At 44.3% G+C, this 12,886-nt stretch overlaps 1 protein-coding gene across 6 annotated transcripts in view; it reads left to right on the top strand.

Moving 5' to 3' along the window:
* Nucleotides 1-12,711, top strand: part of bbc (choline/ethanolaminephosphotransferase 1 bbc) — a 77,543-nt gene extending 64,832 nt beyond the window's left edge. For 2 of the 6 annotated variants that reach the window (XM_055074809.1, XM_055074810.1), the window contains exon 9: nucleotides 5,573-12,711. In XM_055074809.1, coding sequence (XP_054930784.1) covers nucleotides 5,573-5,667 — 95 coding nt within the window. In that variant the 3' untranslated portion in view covers nucleotides 5,668-12,711. The other 4 variants (XM_050185349.3, XM_050185350.3, XM_055074811.2 and 1 more) reach the window with 3 other exon arrangements.
* The last annotated feature ends 175 nt before the right edge of the window (nucleotides 12,712-12,886 follow it).

Genomic DNA, 12,886 nt, shown 5'->3' with positions numbered 1-12,886 from the left:
CATCATATAGCTGTCTGCTAATTTGCTATCGCAATTGATGCTTCGCCTTTCGGGTGAAACTGCAACTTTTATTAAAGCCACGCAAATAATTTCAAAAGACCCTTTCTCAAGTCACATATGCACAGAAAACCACGCAAAAAATGGCCAATGTGTGGACAGCGCAGTCATTAGTTTTTGAAGATGTGGCACTCTTTTATAGCCTCTTGCATAACTGTACTACTGTGCCAGAAAATGATGGCTGCATTGCTAAACAATGCCAAATACCCCCAGCTGACACAATGACCAGCCGAGTGCGTCTAGATTGCCCGCTGACATCTGTTTGTTTGCTTGATGCCACACTGAAGGGTGAGCAGTGACTGGAAGAAAGTCTCTTTTCTTTCCACAGCTGTGCACGTACCATCGGTTTTTTCAATCTGAAAACACCGTGTCAGTGCTGTGAACCATTGCCTTTCTTCTTTAAGGTTGTGCACAGCATTGCATTTCTACCCACTCCTCTCCCTTCTTTTCCTCTAACCCCTTAGTGCTGTAGTATGTCGAAAATAAATGTACACTGTGCGCAGAATTGCACCTTTTTGGAGTGTGGCTTTAAAGTTGTAAGTGAAAGCTTTGAGGTCTTAAGGCTGGTTGGTTTGACATGGTTGTGTAAGTTATCTATTAAACAAATGGAGGATGTGTTGTTCTCATCCATTGTCCATAACATGTTAAATAATATCAAATGTCATAGGAATAGGAGTGCCAGGTCTAAAAAATTTCATGGCCAGACTGCTGGCTTACATACACTCAAATTTTGCATTGAGGTGGTTTTTCATGGTGCATGCAGTTTAATGCCGCATTTTTAATGTATTACATTTATCAAGAAAAAATTAACATGCGTAATGTATGAAATCTTGCTGCAACAAAATAGTGGTGCCATCTGTTGTTGGGTTGAAACATGTGCCATGTTTTGTTATTATGGCGATAGACCGTACCACTTTCCTCTTTCAGCAAAGTCTGAATTTTTTTTCTGTTCTGTCACTGCAGACTTTGTGTGCCTCCGATTCCTTTTGGCTGATACAGGCAAGTAATGCATTCACATGTGGCAATGCGACATCAAACTACGTGCTCCATGAAAGAACATTGGAGCATGAAAGTCGAGCGCCAGCAAGAGAAAGGAGTCGCATGTAGACCTAGCACTCCTATTTATGTGACGTTTGGTGACTTTATAACTTCCAGTTGATTGTGTCCGAAGGGGTCAATCAGAGTTAACCATCATTGGCTGGAACCGCTGACGGATGGCACGCTGTATCCATTCTCCCCATCTCTCTCTCTCTCTCTCCTCTCTCTGCCTTTCACCCTGTAGATCTTCGGCGGCCTGCGATGCACCTTCAGCCACACCGCCTGCGCTCCTGACAAGGAACGGAGCCGCTGCGACACGCATTGCATGTGCCGCCCCTCTAGAGACCTAGGCCTCCACCGACACCCGCCGATGCGATCCCGCCAATCGCCGCCGAGCTGGTTACGGCATCGGGACGGCAACGCTTTAGAAAGGAACACCAGGGACTCGTTTCGTGTGCCCGTCGGCTCGGCTGTGCAGTGGCTGGCCAAAACAAGCGGTACACTCGAGGGGCACAGAAACTTTGCCAAAGAGGTTGTTGCTGGACCGGCATAGGGACTGCCCATCTGTTGCAGATGCACGGCATGACGAGAGCTTAGAGAGATTACACGACATCTAGAGAGTTGCGGTTTTGTGTGTGTTCGGCGCCGAAGAAGAGCTTTTAAGTTGTTTTTTTATTGGACTGATATTGATATGCTCCATCGAGGCAGTGGAGAGGTGCACTTGCGTGTAGAACTCGTGGGTTGCTTCGGTAAAGCGACCAGAAAGTACGTTGCGAAGGCGTGCGTGTTGTGTGGGTGTGTCGGGCTCCTCCTCCTAGGGCCACAGTTTTGTGCTGCTGCAGTCGCTGTGTGTTGCAGCTGGCCACTCCTTTAGGCTAGAATGACACCCGAGTCATTGTGCTGTATTCCCTTTTTCCCTTGCGCTCTCTTCATTCCTATTTCTTTCGAGTGTTTTTCATTGCATTGTCACCAGGAAAAAGTACTGTGAAATCCCATACGACGGCTCACTTGGCATTAGTGTTCTATTACAAAAGCTTATTTCAAAAGATTCGTTTTCTGCATAAAATGTTTCTCACTGTCTGCATTGTAGCCTTACTCTGTGCAATTCACTTCTAACTGCTGCTCAAAACTTGATTTCAATTACTCCCTTTTTTTTACTGGTAGTTTTTGTTCGCTCTGCTCTGCTGTGGTTCACCTGTTTTGCTTTTAAAACTGCCCCGTTTGCAATGTGCAAACGTCAACTTCACCCAAAGACATTTGTGCCACGTGTTCACCGTTCACTGCTTTGCTCTTAGCCGGTGAGAAGCTACCAACGGCATTTGTGTATGCAGTGATATCGTTACGTGAAGCCATGTTGCTCTTTCCCCGACCAGGGAGGTCAGGGTGGTAGAGATTTTGTAGATGAATAAAGATGCCTACAGTTGTTGCGCCATGACTTGTGTTGCTCTCGTGTCAACGCTGCTGCTCTGGTCTCCAGTTTTGATGCAGCCCAATCGTTAACCGTGTGTGTTACATGTTTGGTTTTTCTATGCATGCATGTATAGAGCAATTGCCCAAGTATGATGAAACAGTGTGACATTTCAATGCTGTAGATGCTTTAGTAGTAAACAACTAAATTTTTAATTAGCTGCTGTGTTTTGCTGATGGTTCTGTTCATTTGTAGCACTCCATCTTGCGGGACTTCGCAGAACATCGCTTGGCGTCGTGTTCTTCAAACTGCAGCGTCATTGCTTTCTTACCCTTACTTCTGTCTCTTTACAGATTGTTTGCATTGATTTCTGGACAAGACACGTTGCCTTGTCTGGGTTGGGTTTGTTGCACAGACTGATTGAGGGAAAGCCTGCTTCTTACACGCTGTTGTAAAGTCTCTTCAAAAGTATGTGTGTACATGGAGGCATTGTGACATTCGTAAAGGCTATAGCTATCTTTGGCGTTAGGCTTAACACCATAAATCGACACACGATCCTTACAATGAGGCACGTTGTCACTCTCATGTTTCTATCATTGATGTGCCAAGGGGTAGCTTTTCTTTATCACAGAGTAAGTGTTTGTAAGGCACACATTGCAGTTTGGGAACCACATAGAAGTGAGAAGACCATCTTCATCTATACATGCAACACTTTTCGTCCACATTTTTTTTGTACAGCACTGCCGTGTGTGACTGTGTAAAGCACACTGCTTACTTTATCTGCAGTGTGTGTCTAGTCCTGGCGTCACAAGTGTGCACCCGTGCTTTGAAGTGTGACAGAATGAATTTCATTATAACCAACAGAGTATGGGAATCCTGTAGGTAGACACCCGTCACGCATGCATCTCGATGTACTCTTGCACACAAACACTTGATGGGATTTTCTTGTGCTTGGTTCCATAGTCTAAGCAATGGAAGCCATTAGAATGCCTGGCAGGACTAACGTGCTTTGGTTTATCCTTTTTGCCGCTCCCTGGTGGGGGCGGTGACGAAGGATGGATAGTATGCACCTTCCCTTCTAAAGTAAATAGTAGTGGCAGGTGTCAACAAGCTCATTCTTTTCTGCCGAGTCTTGTCTCTACCTTTGAAGGGCCCTTCACCGGGTTTGGCCATTTTAAACAGATAAGTGTAGTGTATACATTGTGTGCTCACAATTGTGTCTGCCAATTATTACACCACCGCATGTTTCGAAAACAGCTGAAATTTGAAACCAAGCTATGCACGCCCTCTTCGAGGGAGCCCCACTCACACAAGTGTGCCTACATGATTCATATTGCTGAAATGTCGCTCACCGTGACATGCGACTTTAAGAATGATTTAAGGCTACAGCAGTTATTTGTTCGATTCGTTGCTTCACTAGACGATTTCAAGTTTAGAGAAACAGTAAAACCTACATACTGAATGTCTGCGGGTCTTTGTTTTACTCTGTGCCATAGAAAGAGGGATGTACTTCTGTTTCGTCTGCTTGTTCCCACATTGTACAGTCATGCATGCAAAAAAAAGGAAACAATCTCCAAACTTGTGTGCACTGAGGAATTCATTTCAATGTAGTGCAGAAGCAGCCAGACAATGGCTGTGTTCTAATACTCGCCGTAGACGGCTAAGTAGATGGCTATGTGGGCAGCAGCCATCTTAAGTCTCATTCCAATTCTCACTAAGACATCAAAGTAGACAGCTTTGCGAAGACATCATTGAAGTCAAAAACGATGCAGGCTACTTTCCTGTCCAAACAAGATGGCAGTTGAGCAGGACGCTTGAAAAGCTGACAGGAAGGTTGCCTGCGCACAAAAACACTTAGACACATGATCCTGCGCCCTTAATGTAAGCTACATTGTGTTTTTCATAAGTTTGCAGGCACAAAGACTTCAAAACAGAAATAATGTGTGCTTTTCTCTTGTTGCCGTGAGGTGGCGTCACGTCGCAGACGAGTCTTCCGTAAGTCTTCCAGACGGCTAGAAACTCGTTTCATTATATGGCATCGAAGCTGTCTCCTTGGCTGTCTATGTAGACTGCCTCTGATGCTAGTCAGAATCGGAAGAGACTTAGTAATGCAGGTGTTCTTATGCACAGTGCAAAACGAGACAAACTCAACAGCTCGTATGCGAGACGGTCGCCGGAAGTGCTCTGCACAGCAAAAAGTTAAAAAGGACCTGACGCACTCCTCCAGTTCTGGTATGGGAGAACTTGGGGAAGGAATTTTGCTTGCAGAAGCTAAGTGGGACAAGTGGAGAGATGTCTACAGTGGCAGTCTAGCTCACCTCCTCATATCATGGGTTTGCAACAACTATTTATACCCATGGTATTAATGAACCAATTTGAAAAATTCTTGCAAAAAGTGGAATGTCCCCTAGAGAGCATGTAACAACTTCCAGTGTATGACCGAAATTTGCTACGAGGCCTCCTGAGAGGGGCCCTTTAAAATTCATGGTTCGTGGTGAACTATCAACTATTTTATAGTTATCTTGTATCAAAGATCAGAAATACAAGTGCACTGTGTTTGACCTGCTAAAGAGTAGACTAAGTTGAAAAAATAAAATATAGCTTTGACAGCTGTGACGCAGAGTTCCCAGCATATTGAGTCTTAGGGTCAAAGCATGAAGGCAGATGAGTGGCTCTGCAGCTTGTCTATGAAGTGCTGGAGGTGCCCCAGGAGACACTATGAATTGGGCACCATGTTCTGTTGAGATGTCCCAAGAGTGCCTGCTTTGGCAGAGTTCCCACTTGTGTGTAAATGCAGTTATAAAAAGAAAAAACTGAAGGCCTTGAAGGCTGCACTTAGTTCGAGGCAGTGTGTGGGAAGGTGGTAGTGTTGGCCTTTAAATTTACGTAAGCACAAGAGCGCCATTCACTTTGGGGCATGCATTGCCTGTGCAAACTTTTGCTTGTTTGATTCTCAGTCCTTTTGTACTCGGAAGACCTATGTTTCACGTATGCTGCATCAGTGTGTGTGTGTGTGTGATGTGCTTGTGCAGCCGCTGACGCTCGGAAGGGCTCCTCCTCTCATTCCAGATGCAGAGGAGGCCTGCTCCCTGCTAACGCCCGAGGAGCCTCCACCGTACCACGAGTCACTAATGGAGCTGGACTGCGACACAGTCCATGCCTGAGCCAGCGAGGAGGAATACTCCTCTCACAGGACTGAATGACGAGCAGAGGGCAGCCAAAAACAGACATCTGCGTCACAAACATGTGCACTGCGTATGCTGTCTCTCTTTTCTCCCTCTCCGAGCAGATGACAACTGGCCAGTGCTGTCTGTGGGTGTGTGTGCATGTGTGTCCATTGCCAGTTTTCACCCACTGTCCGACATGCCTTGGCAAGATTGTGCACTACGACATCCTACACAAGGTGTTGACTGATATTAGTATACATGCACACTGATAACAGCTCTGTCGCTGTCACTTCGGTTACCCCAAATGACCGACAAGAAAACATGTGCTTACAAGAAAGCTCATATGTGTTGTGTAAGGTGCACTTATCAAATGTAAGAAAGCATTTAACATACTTTGGATTTCCAGGCATAGGTAGTCTACAAGTCAGGATTGCACTGGCTAAGAGGCCTTTCGGCCAGGGTGTGACTGCAGAGGCAGGGTTAGCGCTCGACTGTTCACTCGAGTGTTTTAAGGGCGCCAGGTCTCTGGGCTAATGCTTGGCTCTTTGTGAAGCCATATGAGATCAGCTGTGCTGCCATGCTTTAGAAGAGCTTGAAGGCACATGTACTTATAAAGCTTCTTTGTCTGTGCACTGTGTACGGAACACACCTGGTGATAGGGCTTTGTTATGCTTGAAAAGCTGCCATCCCACTTCCACAAATGCAAGACACTGAAGAAAAGAGTGGCTGCAGTAAAAGCTGCAGCAGTTGGAGATGTTGGCTCTGACGGACAGGTATGAAAAGCAGTTCGGAGGAAGTCGATCATTCCCATTCTTGTCTTTACACTTCCGAGTAAGTGGCGCCAACAGAGGCATTCTTTCTTTTTTCTGATGGAAAATACTTTTCGGCAGCATTTTAAGTGCAGTGTAATCAAGGATAATGTTCTTGTACAGATGCTGCTATAGCCTTGTGGCAGCTAAAGACAGCTTGTGCAACAAAAGACGGATTGTGTAACAAAAGGCAGTAGTGTATGTGTACTTGATGCTTGGGAGACCCTGTATTCTTGGTAAATATGGTTTCTGAACCTTGTGGGAACTGTTGCCAATCCATCAGCAAACAATGTACCTTCTTAGGTGAGTGGCAGCAACAGCACAAAGGAAGAAGAGGCAGAAGACCGGGGCTGATGCTGCCCAAAATAGCCGGTGTTAAGACCTGAGACCTCGCAACCTTGAGACTGGCATGGTGCCTGTCAAGGCTGGTATTTAGCATTTGTGTTGCTCTGCATGCATGTTGGAGAACAAATGCGATATGCAGCCTACTCAACTCTTCCTGGCTGCACCCTGCAAAGTCCGTGCACCAATTGGAGTGTTGCACAAAGACCGCTTGGTGGGGCAGTCTGGAGCAGCAACTAGGCTATTGGAGTTGGCCTACGTGGTTCCAGAGCTGTGTTTGTTTTCATAGGTTTGTTTAAGATTCCTTTCACCAAGCTGGGTCATATGGTCCAACAAGCAGCCGTGTACTAAATAGAGAGCTCCCACTAAGCCATAGGTGTAGTGGTGCCAGTGTCTATCATTAGTGTACCGCAATTCTGTTGCAGTAGCAATTATATGGACACTCCGAGCTATTTCTTGCTGACATCATAGCCTTGGACTCCACGTATATTTATGTGTATGTGTGCTATATACTTACGCACGCCATATATGCGGGTTAGATTGCTACACTATTCAATCACTAAAGTTAGTGATACCAGGTCTTGCACTCTTGACTAAGTTATTCCAAAGAATTTTGACAATGGCAGCTTGCAAACAAATTTCATGATGCATAACATTCACAGCACATGCCTTTTTATCCTAAATCTTCTTGGACTATTAGATATTAAAGGTTCAAAACATTATCAGTGCTCAAACCAGAAAGTGGTGCAATTTTACTGGTGCGGCTCTTTACGGGCAGTGTAGTGGCACCTGTGGATGTCGTTACAGGCCCTACAGGGCGTCTTTAAGGGTGCCAGAAATTTGGCACATTCATGTGCGTGAATTCACATTCACACATATAGTTAAAACACCATCCAAGAAATTCAAGCGCACTGATAAATCTTGCTATCATAGTCAGTGCTTCACTCTTCAGTCTAAACATGCAATTTTTGTCAACCAATGACCCAGTAACTACTAGAATTTGGCGGTCTTGTCTTTTTTTTGGCTCAGCACTGAGTCCTGAAAAACTTATTTCCAATTCAGTTTTGCTGTGGCTGCGTTTTGACAGATAGTGCCATGGCACTGTGTGGAGTGAACGCTCTTGCATTAAGCATGGCCTTGGTTCATGCAATGAGATATTTCTGCACATTGTGAAGAAATTGAATGTCTACCATAGATTTCAATATTGTGTTTTTTGTTGTAAGATGGTCCCTGGGTGCCCTATATGAAGCAGGCTGGATGAGCACTCGTTGCTTAGGTTACATTGAGCCTGGCTTGCAAACATGCATTTTTGTCTTTCCTTTGAGACCATGTTTAACTGGTTTGCAAGATGGCACATCTCGGCTCCCACATACAGCAACTCTGGCAACCATTAATATGTTATGGTATTTCGGAGAGCTGGTTAGTTCACTGCACCATGACGAGGAACTTTAGAGAAGAGAAAAAAAAATAACGGACAACATACTAGACGGGACAACCGTGGTTCCAAGTTTGCAGTGGTGCTCATCACATGCACTGTGTCTTTGTTGTGCATATGCTATAGGAATTCTGGGCAGTACATATTGGGGTAGCTCGGGGTCTAAGGAATTGCTGCTTAGCTCTCCATTCCCACCTACCAATAATGTGGGTGACAGGCATCCAGATACACTAGGATTTTGATGTACAGTAAGTACTTACACCCTGTGGTTGAGGTCTCCAGTACCTTACTGAAGTACCTCTCGTACCTGGAGTATAGCTTTGAAACAAAACTTAATGAACGATGAGCCATGATGAGCACCTGTCATCTCTGATATTGCTGTTTCCGTGTTCTGATTTGCCTCCTTGTTTCTTGCATCATTCTTGCTTTACAATTAAATGTCAAAATGCAATGTATCGCCTAATATACGCTGCTTTCGATCAAAATTGCGCAGTGCTTGGGTGTCGATAGATTTGGGTAATACTTAGTAACTGCGGTTTCAGTATTTTTTTCATGCATTTGATCATTGATTGCATGTGTCAACATGGTACTAGCCCATCTGCTTACGCAGCTGTGCTTGTGTGCAGGACAGCAAATCACACGTGTGGCATTACATGTTTAAGTTACGGGTGCTGTAAGCAATTCCAAGCATAAATTTATTGTTGCTGTGTGATAACTACGGTGCTATCCACTTATAGTAGTATCTCCAGGTTAAATTGTTAGTGCTTATCACGGCACCTAGACATGCTGACCTTAAATCTGCAACTGGGGAATGTTTATTACGCATGTTACTATTATGTGTAGTAGTAACATTTCTTTCATGCCGTGTTTGTTTGGTGCAACATCGAGACAATCAATTCTTCGGGGCATGGTTACCTGCATTTCGTAGTGTTGATGAGACCACAAAATAAAAGAAAATGAACTAGGAAAGAAATAACTTCTGTTTTTAGCAATCAAATAACAGCTTTGTTAGTTGGTGTGCTAGTTACCAAAGCACTAGACTAAGTGTGAAATAAGCTTGGCTCTTGTCTGCTGGGTGAGGCTCAACACTCATCTTGCATGTGCGGCATGTATATTCTGATGATGGTCCTGCAATGAATTAGTCCACCTAATCGTAGCAGAGGGTGTAGGGTGACTCTCTCTGTATGTGCCAGCCAGATTCAGCATGATTTGCCTAGTGTCGTTTTACTATTTCATTTGACACAGTCTCTATGTAGAAAGTAGCTTTATTTCTCTGTATTACACCCACCTGCAATGATGCTCCCATGAGTTAATCGGCTACTTTTCACAATCAGCTCTTCTATTCTTATAAGATGTATACTGTTATGTATGATACAATATAAATGAGTCGCAGGGCGCAGAACGACGTACATACATATTAACACTTGGTTGCCATAATCAGCTAGTGTTTGAGGATATGAGTTCACCTTATTTTCCACTTTATTCCCCTGATGTCTGAGATAGTGGTTGTAGGCTAACAGGGTGGCCGTGTGCTTGCTTGGGGGGAATGCAGTACCGCTACCAGAAAGAGACGCATGTTCAGGCCTGTGCACAGGCCCTTTGTGATCATATGCTGAGACCCTCCTGACGTGATTAAATAAGAAAGTGACACTAAGGGCCCTACAGTGCTGCAGTGCAAATCTGGGCCTCTAGCAGTGTTTCAAACGATACCACACAGTGCTGAAGTACTCTTGAGAGCCTCGGGAATAAGTACATTTGCTGAAATAAATCTGTATGTGTCTGTTTACTTGAATGTTTTTTCAGATGATGTGGCTTCTGACATCAAATGCACGTGACAGCAAAGGGTTGAAAAATCTGGCACTGTTACTCTTGCGACCTCGCAAAAGCTGTGCCCTACACTATTGCCACTGGTGTTGGCCCATGTGAAATGTGTCAGTGGGTCCAGACTAATGGACTGTGGATTAAAAGTTCAGACACTTTCTGTCGCCTTAGTCAAGCGGCACTAGCTACTGTGGCTGAGCACAGAATACTAATTTGGTTTCATTCCTGGCTGTGTCAGCTGCATTACGAGAGGAGATTAATTTAATGAATGACTGTGCACCAAGCAAGTGCTGCACCTTGAGAAGCCCCAGGCAGTCAACTGTGTTGCACAAGGCCTTTCCACCATCAAGTTGGCAGTACACTGTGCATCCTCGATCTTTGTAGTTGCACCGCCACCGAGGGGAAATAAGTGTCCGAGCATTCAAGAATGTTGTAAGCATGCCGACAAGTTGACCCAAAGTGGTTTGTTAGAAAGAAGGCAAAGCACATGATAAAAGTGTACTGCATCTGAACGCCTTGCAAAACTAAGAATCTGCAGTGGTACTTGAAATTACCACCTTTCCTGCTGTCCACATTCAGAGTGATGTAGCAGACTCGGTGGTAGGTGACAGATCCTTCTCAGAATTGTGCAGCAGCTTTCCTGCGGGGCAGTTTGCCCACCTAATGGTGGGATGCTCGCTTTGGCACACTGCATATAATCTGAATCGCACTTGCCTAAAGTGATCAGTTGGCTGCAGTCTTCCAGAAAAAAAAAAAGCGCAGGCTGCCATCGCAGACCATGCATGACCGTGCTGTATGTTGGGTCCATGGGCTATAGAAGAAGCATTTGTGGAAACTAGCACTTATGGACGCTGGCACAGTTTGCAGCCAGTCACTTGACCACTCTACACAAGTGATCCCAACTGTACAAGCACAGTTTGGTTGTATTATGACATGTGGATGTGGGCCTTGTGTGTGTCTTGTATTGCTACTCTCCTAATCACTCTTGATGCTTTGGGTATCATTTGTCTAGATGAATTATACTGTATCAGTTTGCAGACACTTGGTCCCAAGCATCTCCACTTCTTGCATTGCTGCCAGTGCTTGACAGTTGTTTACTTCCAAGTACCATTTGCTTACGTGCAGAACTTTTAAATCAATTCTGTAGACTTGACAATAGGAAGTAATGTGTTGGTTTTAAATCTAAATTCCAGCCATAACTACTACTCTGGCGTATGTACTAGCGCCATGGTTAGGCTGAGCATATTTTTGCCACTGAAGCAGACATGCTCTTTAGGTTATGACAAAGCAACAAAAATCTGGGTGCCCATGACAGGCATGTGGCATCAGCGCTGTACAAAAAAAAAAAATTGAGAATGTCGGTCAAAGGTTTACTTACATTGGGCCTCTGCCTGTTACTGTTTAGAGTAATGGCCTTGTGAGGGTTGCTCTCTTCAGTTTATCATCTTTGTGCCTTACTCATTCGAGAAATATTTTCAATTCTTGTTGGCTAAAACAATTTTCTGACTTATCTAAAAAAAAATTTGGATCAGGTAGCATGGCTGCACAGCTTAAGCTCATTTTAACAACTTGTGCAACAAAGTAAATTTCAAGATTCTTATAATGAAAAGATGTGAGAAGGTATTTCACTGTAAATTTTGTGCAAAGCACAAAGCAGTACTCCTCAATAACAGTTTGTGCAGTACAAAATTCACTTTTCTGTACACAGTTATATTACATGCTTTTAATGTGACAGACCTTGCAGTTATTGTAATTTTAATTTGGGCATTTGGACAGGCACAGTGTGATATTACATGCACCACTCTTATTAAAATTCATATTATTAACACTTTGTTTGCGATACTAGTTTTATTGCGGAAAGTTGTGCTGTCAGTAGAGCGAGAAATCTATTGAGCTAAACGTAGTTCTCTGCTGGATTAACGTACCAAGAACATTAAATCATGTAAAATGACATTGCTTAGACAAAGTGGACACCAGGGTACCATCAATTGTGCAATGCCAAAAATGATAGTTTAGTGCCGGAATATAGTTTTACATTAAGAAGTAATTTCCAATTAACGAGAGCAAAGGAGTGGGAGGGACCAAGAGGCCCAATTTTTGAATCGCGACCATATGAAGCCAACAGATAATGAAGCCAAGGAAAGCACAGGGAAGTTGTGTAGCTTTAATTAAAGTGTAGCAATGTTAATGGGCAATGAAATTTGACGAAAAAACAACTTGCCACCGGTGGGAACTAAGCCCACAACCTTCGCATTACGTGTGCAATGCGCCACCAAGTGTGCTACGGCAGTGGCTGTTTCAATGTCCACATCTCGGGTATCTATGTGGGTATCTATGGACGTGAACGCCCTTTCCGACCGATGGAGCACCCAATGGCTGAAATGTTACTGTAGTGCAAGTGTCAGCACTTTCTTTTTCTCTTTTGTGCGCGATTATTTCTAGACACAAGCGGCCTGCAGATGTCCACTTCCTGGGCTGTGCAAGGTGCTGCAAGATGCAAGAGTCTCTTGTGTTTCAATTGTTTAGTACGATCTGCTCTGTCACCTTGTCTGCTGTGCTGGCAAGTTCACGAAGCCAATGGCACTTGTGCTTTTTATAACAAGAAATAAAGTGCTGGCAATTTCGGCACCGTGACTGTGTCAACCACTGATTGGGTCCCAAGGTACGCTTTACAAGTGTTACTGGATTTTGTATTGAACAGATGAGCAAGAAGACAACGGAAACACAAGCAGCTGTCCCCAGTCAAAACGCAATGGACTACTCGGTCATTGTTCAAGATGCCACGGAAAAACTTGCCCCCTTTCTGGCT

The sequence above is a fragment of the Dermacentor andersoni genome, chromosome 4 (genome assembly GCF_023375885.2).
Source record: "Dermacentor andersoni chromosome 4, qqDerAnde1_hic_scaffold, whole genome shotgun sequence".
NCBI classification, from domain to species: domain Eukaryota; kingdom Metazoa; phylum Arthropoda; class Arachnida; order Ixodida; family Ixodidae; genus Dermacentor; species Dermacentor andersoni.
This window is presented reverse-complemented; position numbering and strand designations above follow the sequence as displayed.